Source organism: Thalassophryne amazonica, chromosome 6 (genome assembly GCF_902500255.1).
Source record: "Thalassophryne amazonica chromosome 6, fThaAma1.1, whole genome shotgun sequence".
NCBI lineage: Eukaryota > Metazoa > Chordata > Actinopteri > Batrachoidiformes > Batrachoididae > Thalassophryne > Thalassophryne amazonica.
In genome coordinates this window covers 2,679,823-2,688,535 of record NC_047108.1, presented here as the reverse complement: position 1 = coordinate 2,688,535, position 8,713 = coordinate 2,679,823, and the positions used below count along the sequence as shown (strand labels likewise).

The 8,713-nt window shown below is 42.5% G+C and overlaps 1 protein-coding gene across 1 annotated transcript in view; it reads left to right on the top strand.

The window, feature by feature from the left end:
- LOC117513130 (60S ribosomal protein L22-like) overlaps positions 1–6,779 on the top strand; it is a 20,521-nt gene extending 13,742 nt beyond the window's left edge. Inside the window, exons 4-6 of the mRNA XM_034173465.1 lie at positions 6,195–6,197; positions 6,253–6,258; positions 6,592–6,779. Coding sequence (XP_034029356.1) covers positions 6,195–6,197; positions 6,253–6,258; positions 6,592–6,738 — 156 coding nt within the window. The 3' untranslated portion in view covers positions 6,739–6,779. The remainder of the gene's footprint in view (positions 1–6,194; positions 6,198–6,252; positions 6,259–6,591) is intronic.
- The last annotated feature ends 1,934 nt before the right edge of the window (positions 6,780–8,713 follow it).

Below are 8,713 nucleotides of genomic sequence, written 5' to 3'. Positions count from 1 at the left end.
CTATAAGTCGCCCTTTTTTACATGTTTTGGCCGGGGGTGCGACCTATACTCCGGTGCGACTTATAAATGAAAAATATACCGGTAGGATCTCTATTAATTTACTGTAACAAAACAATTTTACGTGACAGAGTCAATCTATGTTTTAAAATGGCCACCAGAAAAGGAAATGCAATGCATCATGGGCACTGTAGTATGGTGGCCGTCCTATAAGTTATGCTGGTCGCGATAACCAATCAGAGAACAGAATGTTGGACGCGTATTCCTCACCTCACCCACAGCGTGAGAAGCTGACGAACATGGTGCTTGCTGTTAATTCCGGCATGGCGAACAAAACAGCTTCAACCCTTGGATATCAGTGTGAGCAGAGTGTTTAAGTTGACGCTGAGAGCTGCGTTGGAGCACCGGGTGAGCGACGGTGGAGGATTAGCGTGTGCACTTGGAAGGAGCTGGCGTTGATGATTGTGAAAAGCGTTTGAAGCAGACGAACATGGTGTTTATTCCGGGACAGCTAACAAAACAGCTTCAACCCTTGGATATCAGTGTGAGCAGAGTTGACGCTGAGAGCTGCATGGGAGCACTGAGCGACGGCGGAGGATTAGCGTCTGCACTTGGAAGGAGCTGGATCGACACCGCTGGGCGGTCATGAGCTGCGCAGGTAGGTGCTGCATGGTTCGGCTCGCAATGTGGTCCGCAAAATACAAACATATCTGTAGGTAAAATGCAGCTCACGAGAGGGCACTCGAGGCTTGTGTGACTGTTCCTGCGACTTCTGACTACCATAGAAAAATAAAGATTTCAACGTTACTGATAACTTAACAAGACAACGGAGAAGGCCCGAAAAAATGCCACCAAAAAGAAAATCATACTCTGCAGATTACAAGTTAAGACTGGTTAAATATGCATCCGAAAACGGTAGCCGTCACAATATTATCATCTGAACTTTTCATGTTAACATACCTGTATGTCCATGGGACTTATAGTCCAGTGCAACTTATTTATGGTTTATTTTTCTTTATAATGGATAAAGTGGCTGGTGCGACTTATAGTCCGGAAAATACGGTATATATATATATATATATATATATATATATATATATGTGTGTATATATATATATGTGTGTGTGTATATATATATATATACCATTTGTAAAATGGTATATATATATGCATTTGCAACCATTTGTAATATCCAGTTGGCTTTTGATGGCTTTCAGTGGAGTGAGTATATGAGAAATTGTTTAACAGCTGGACATGTTCCAACTTGTCCTTAAGGCTTTCAACAGAGGTGTTTTTCCTGTGGCGGAGCGTCGCGGCGGCTGCGTCCCGACGCGCGGACCCGTCCGCACTTCTTTCTGTTATGTGTCGGACGCAGCTCGGAGAACCGACCAGCGTTTGAAGGACCCAGTATGAAATAAGCAGAGCACGGTACAAAGGCTAACTGAATACATAACAGTGATACAAAAAATAACAAAAGAAAGTGCGGTCTGGCGTGGTGCGCTCCCAGCAGCGCTAACAGTCCGGAGCCAGAAGCTGTTCGGACCCAAGGACCCCGCCGACACCCCCCAGGTGGCCGCAACAAACCGAGTCTGTGAAAGAAGGAACCATTATGTGAGTCCACACTCTACACACAGAGAGAGCACTTAAAGGTGTACAAACAGCAAACACTTCCTGGCTTGAGTACTAATCAGCTTCCCAACCTGCAGGCATGGAACATCCGGTTCACAAAACTCCACTGCAGTGGAAGCCGATACATGACTAACGTACAGCTCAATATAATAAAGGTGTGAGGGACACCACATTTACTGACTGTATAAACGTTAGTCACAAAATCTAACGTACCTCAGGAAGTGTGCTGACGAGCGTGAGACCTCACCCCCTCCTCTTTCACAGACCGTGCATCAAACCCTGGACGTTCTCTGCATCCACTGATGATGAGATGGCTCCCGAGACGATGATCTCACCCGTCTGGTCACAAGGTTGAGTCTCTGGCAAATACACACTGTATACTCCAGTCTTAAATGCCACCATGTTCCAATCCATATAGATGCACCACAGCGGTGAGTCCTGACGAGCCGCAGGTGATCAGGGTGAGGTCCTGATAACCTCAGCAACACAGCCACTCAGTCCCAAATGCAAGCCACCTGGAAGGAAAAACAAAAGACAGAAACAAAAAGGCAGCCAGGCCCCCCAGCCATACAACACTTTCATTAAAAAAAATCTCCTTTAACAGTGGAATATCCGGATAAAATGCTGAAACCGACCTCTTCTGAAACTTCTCTGTTCTCTCACGACGTCCTGGATCAATAGAGCCTGAAATGTGGAGGTTTTCAGCTTGAACAGGCTGACGACGGCGGCTGAGAGCGCTGAGCGACGTCCCGCACTGTGGGAAGTCCTTAAAGCGACAGAATCACCTCAAAATCTCTCATCAGACGTTAAAATTTTCACTGAAAACCAGCTTAATTTTTCGAACCGTGTCCACTTCGATGTGCCTCACAGGTTTAGAAAAAATTTTGATCAAACAACGCGCCAGTCTCTCAGCAACTTCTCAGACAAAGGAATTCCGACGAGGGGCTGGACGACTTCTCCCACAAGGAGTGCTCACAGGCGAATGACGTCACCGACAGGCGTGGAAAAACTCACGCATGCGCACGAGGGTTCAAGCATGTCTGACGTAAAAACATATGAATGAAATCCATATAGTTTTTGAAAAAAATAAAAAGGACCGTTACTTTATTGACAGCCCTCGTATATGTATGTATGTATGTGTATGTATGTATATATATGTATGTATGTATGTGTATGTATATATATATATGTATATATATATATATATATATATATGTATATTTGTATATATGTGTATATATGTATATATATATATATATATATATATATATATATGTATGTATGTATATTTGTATATATGTGTATATATGTATATATATATGTATATGTATATATATATATATAGTATATACTATATACTACTATATTTCTTCCTGTTAAAAGGGAGTTTTTCCTTCCCACTGTAGCCAAGTGCTTGCTCACAGGGGGTCATTTTGACCGTTGGGGTTTTACATAATTATTGTATGGCCTTGCCTTACAATATAAAGCGCCTTGGGGCAACTGTTTGTTGTGATTTGGCGCTATATAAAAAAAATTGATTGATTGATTGACTATATTCATGCCAAAATTCAAGGTTATAAAAAAAGCATAAATTGTGAGCAGCACAAAAAATTGGGGGTGATTTTAGTGTTTGACCTTCCTGTGACCTTGACCTTTGACCTTAGTTCCTCATGAAGCAGAACATTCTTCCTCTCACTGAAGATCACTGTGGCTTATGCCTGGTTCACTTATTTACTTTTTAAAGTTTTTGTGTCGTGTTGAATTGCAGTCGCACCAAATTGTGAATCACCATCAAATACATATAAAATCACATTGAATCGGGAACGGGGTGAATCGTATGGCGCTGTCACGTATCGCAAGATGTATCATATCGCTGGTAGTCTATCAAGATGCGTATTGTCAGTGATGAGATTCACCCAGAATGCGTACTCCTTGCTCCTGACACGATTTTAAATCTGTAGGTTTCCAAAACCTCAGAGACCACACACGTGGAGATAAAAAAAATCATAGAACTAACAGGTTTGGTGGTACAGTGTGTGGTGTGCAGCCACACGGTGATGTCAACACACCACACACGAACATTCCCACGTCAGACAGGAAATCTTGCAAAATCTCGGGATTAAACGTGACAAACGGAGATACTTTGCGAACAATTTAAAACAGAGAGAAAAAAGACACAAAAAGAAAAAGGCGTTCTTTAACCCTCTGGGGCTGACACCGTCCGACACGGCTCAGTACACGTTTTACTAAATTATAAATAACTTTTTGATGATATAAGATAGAAACTTACTTTTTTTTCTTTTGCTGAAAAGTTAACACCGCGCACTTTCGGCCAGCCATCCACCATCTTTGTACTCCTCATATAAGCTGTGTGATGACGTGTGCAGTGTGAGTGTCCAGTCGGAATTGGTTCACCGTCACATGGTTTTCCAATATGCAATCGTAGGGCAGAACAGTCTCACATGGTATCCCAAAGATTGTAGGTGTAATGTGTTACTCTGTGGCATGTGAATGCTGTCTGAATCGCCCCCTGGCTGCTGGCTCCATGTGTAAAAGCGCAGCGCTGCACGTATATATTCGGTGTAAGAGGGTCTCTTACAACCTCATGTGGTCGAACGAAGATTGTCACTGAGAGAAATGATTCACTCAAGCCCCTTTCACATTGGCATATTTGTAGAGCTGCTCATTGTGGCGTATCGTCTACGCTGAGTTGAGCAGCTCTACGCCCACTTTTAGCAGTTCCACATTGAGTTTTTTTCTCCCTGTGCAGCTGTACGTTGAGGGCTACACGCGTAGACCGGAAGAAATTAAACATGTTTAATTTTCTTCAACGTAAGAAAGTGTCGAGTGCTGAATGCAGTTTTAAGCAGGTCTGCGCGGCACAGCGTTACTGCATGCAAGTCTGTATCTAGAAGCACTCAGAGAGTGCAAACCTCCGCCAAGGCCATGGGGTCACTGATGCCATAACATCTACACGCCGTGGAATTATTGAACCTAAAAAAGTCTAACAATGTTTGCTCAGTAGTAAAAAAAAAGTTTAATCTGCTGTGACTGGATAGCATGTATCTTTAGCGCTTGGCATCACAGTTTATTGCAACTTGCACCTTTCCCAGAAGCTACTGTCATCTGAGCACTGATATTGATATTGCATGTGCTTATAGACAAAAACAAATAAGAGACAAAATTCAATTTATTATTCAACTAAACTGCAAATATATGAATTTTTTAACATTTATGAAACACTTTTTTAAATAAATAACAGTAAATTCTGAAATAGAACTATTTTTTTAAGTGTTACATGTGCTACATAAGGCCATAGGGTCACTAAAGAGATTCCCTTCTTGGCACAGTGATCTATTCAACAGTTCAGTGTTACAACCAAAACTATGATACATACACTTTTCTTTCCTTTATATTTGACATCCTTGACCATGAAAACATACCACTAGAACTTGGAATCACTTTTATGTCTTTATTCAAAAGTTATTGTATAAAAACGATTTTTCGGTAATGGCGGTTTTCTTCTGGATCTAGCTCCATAACATTTGAAGCTACATCAAATCTGATGACACCTTACTGAATCAGTACAGATTCAGCTACAGTTTGGTGTTAGTTGTGCATCTCTAGCTTCATTTGTCACCTCACACTGACACATTTTCTCTTTTCCCTATATTTTTGCATATTCTGGATCACCAGATCCAGAATCCGGATCCGATCGTCACCAAACTTTGTTGTTTGATAGAACATTTGACTATGTTACACCCTAATTTTTTTCAAGCCTTTCTGCCTTGTTTTTATGGAGTTAGAAACTAGAATGTCAAAATTCCCCCTATCCCACAATGGTGAAGAATCCTTTAAAAAATTCCTGGATCCGGATCGTGATCCGGATCACCACTAGAATTGAATCACTTGTTCCTCTTGTCATTTCCAACTACTCCACAAAATTTCATCAAAATCCATTCAAAACGTTTTGAGTTATCCTGCTGACAAACAGACAGACAAACAAACAAACGCGACCGAAAACATAACCTCCTTGGTGGATGTAATTAACACAACCAAAAACTGAGTGCTGCATCCAGAGGAATCAGCTGAGAACAGCCCACAGCCCGCCTGTGTGTGATCAGAACAGGGAATTGAACCTAGCAGTTTTGTCTTTGCTTCCATTGTTCATGAGCTGACCTCAAATATCTAAAACATTTTCTATATACATAAGACTTATTTCTTTCAAATATTAACAAATCTGTGTTAGGGGGCACTTGTCCTTTGCTGAGATAATCCATCCCACCTCACACGTGTGACATGTCAAGATGAGTTAGTAGGATTTTAAAAAGGAATAGTTTGCACCATGTGTCATGCTTAGTTATCATGTTACGGTGTAACATATGTCACATGTCATAGAATCCAATGGACGTCAACATTGTTTGAGCTTTACGTTGGAGACCAAACATTCAACACAGTCAGAACTATTCCATTTGTTAATCCTATTAGTTCAACCAATAATTTGCACCACATTCTACCAAAACTGGAGGAACTTTAACTTTTGACCCCTGTACAAACTGAAACTGACCTTTGTTACCATTCTTGCTGTTTTTACCCCATAACTCCAGAACATTCAGTTATAGATAGTCCAAACTATACCTTTTTGGAATCATTGTCATCAGATACATAATGTGGTATAGCTTTCAATATGATTGGAACATTTTTTAATTTTGACCCCCTGTGCAATTCTTCCATTGACCCCTACTTGGCCCCCTATTGAAAATGCAAATGGCTGAAGTTATTTTTCTACAATATGTACCAAAAGGTATACACAGTCAAACTTTGGTGCTTGTAACCAGATTTGAAGGATTCTTACAGTTACCTGCTGTACTAATATTAAAAGAGAGGCAGGTAGGTGCTGGTCCACAGGATGGGCTTGAGCACTGAACGTCTGCTTTCTTTGTTGACTCAGTTTTCCTTCTTTGCAGATACCTGAAGTACCTGACCAAGAAGTACCTGAAGAAGAACAATCTGCGGGACTGGCTGCGCGTTGTAGCTAACACCAAGGAAAGCTACGAACTGCGCTATTTCCAGATCAACCAGGATGAAGAAGAGGAAGAAGATGAAGATTGAATTGTCTTTTCTATGTTCAATAAAAAGTTTATAATACAAAATAATAATTGTCTTACTTTCCTCTGGGTTTGCCACAGGCCTGAGTGGTGACGTGACCAGATCTTTACCGCTTACAGACTGCTGAGTGGTGACGCGACCAGATCTTTACCGCTTACAGACTGCTGAGTGGTGACGCGACCAGATCTTTACCGCTTACAGACTGCTGAGTGGTGACGTGACCAGATCTTTACCGCTTACAGACTTTTTAGTGGTGACGCGACCAGATCTTTACCGCTTACAGACTGTTGAGTGGTGACGTGACCAGATCTTTACCGCTTACAGACTTTTTAGTGGTGACGCGACCAGATCTTTACCGCTTACAGACTGTTGAGTGGTGACGTGACCAGATCTTTACCGCTTACAGACTTTTTAGTGGTGACGTGACCAGATCTTTGCCGCTTACAGACTTTTTAGTGGTGACGCGACCAGATCTTTACCACGTACAGACTGTTGAGTGGTGACATGACCAGATCTTTACCACGTACAGACTGTTGAGTGGTGACGTGACCAGATCTTTACCACGTACAGACTGTTGAGTGGTGACGTGACCAGATCTTTACCGCTTACAGACTGCTGAGTGGTGACGCGACCAGATCTTTACCACGTACAGACTGTTGAGTGGTGACGTGACCAGATCTTTACCACGTACAGACTGTTGAGTGGTGACGTGACCAGATCTTTACCACGTACAGACTGTTGAGTGGTGACGTGACCAGATCTTTACCGCTTACAGACTGTTGAGTGGTGACATGACCAGATCTTTACCGCTTACAGACTGCTGAGTGGTGACGCGACCAGATCTTTACCGCTTACAGGCTGTTTAGTGGTGACGCGACCAGATCTTTACCGCTTACAGGCTGTTTAGTGGTGACGCGACCAGATCTTTACTGCTTACAGGCTGCTGAGTGGTGACGTGACCAGATCTTTACCGCTTACAGGCTGCTGAGCGGTGACGCGACCAGATCTTTACCGCTTACAGGCTGTTGAGTGGTGACGCGACCAGATCTTTGCCGCTTACAGACTGTTTAGTGGTGACGCGACCAGATCTTTGCCGCTTACAGACTGTTTAGTGGTGGCGTGACCAGATCTTTGCCGCTTACAGACTGTTTAGTGGTGGCGTGACCAGATCTTTGCCGCTTACAGACTGTTTAGTGGTGGCGTGACCAGATCTTTGCCGCTTACAGACTGTTTAGTGGTGGCGTGACCAGATCTTTGCCGCTTACAGACTGTTTAGTGGTGGCGTGACCAGATCTTTGCCGCTTACAGACTGTTTAGTGGTGGCGTGACCAGATCTTTGCCGCTTACAGACTGTTGAGTGGTGACTCGACCAGATCTTTGCCGCTTACAGACTGTTTAGTGGTGACGCGACCAGATCTTTGCCGCTTACAGACTGTTTAGTGGTGGCGTGACCAGCTCTTTGCCGCTTACAGACTGTTTAGTGGTGGCGTGACCAGATATTTGCCGCTTACAGACTGTTTAGTGGTGGCGTGACCAGATCTTTGCTGCTTACAGACTGTTTAGTGGTGGCGTGACCAGATCTTTGCCACTTACAGTAGTGTTGAGAATAATAGTATATAATATATAATAGTATTCTAATAGTAGAATAATAATATATTTTTGCATATTCTGGATCACCAGATCCAGAATCCGGATCCGATCGTCACCAAACTTTGTTGTTTGATAGAACATTTGACTATGTTACACCCTAATTTTTTTCAAGCCTTTCTGCCTTGTTTTTATGGAGTTAGAAACTAGAATGTCAAAATTCCCCCTATCCCACAATGGTGAAGAATCCTTTAAAAAATTCCTGGATCCGGATCGTGATCCGGATCACCACTAGAATTGAATCACTTGTTCCTCTTGTCATTTCCAACTACTCCACAAAATTTCATCAAAATCCATTCAAAACGTTTTGAGTTATCCTGCTGACAAACAG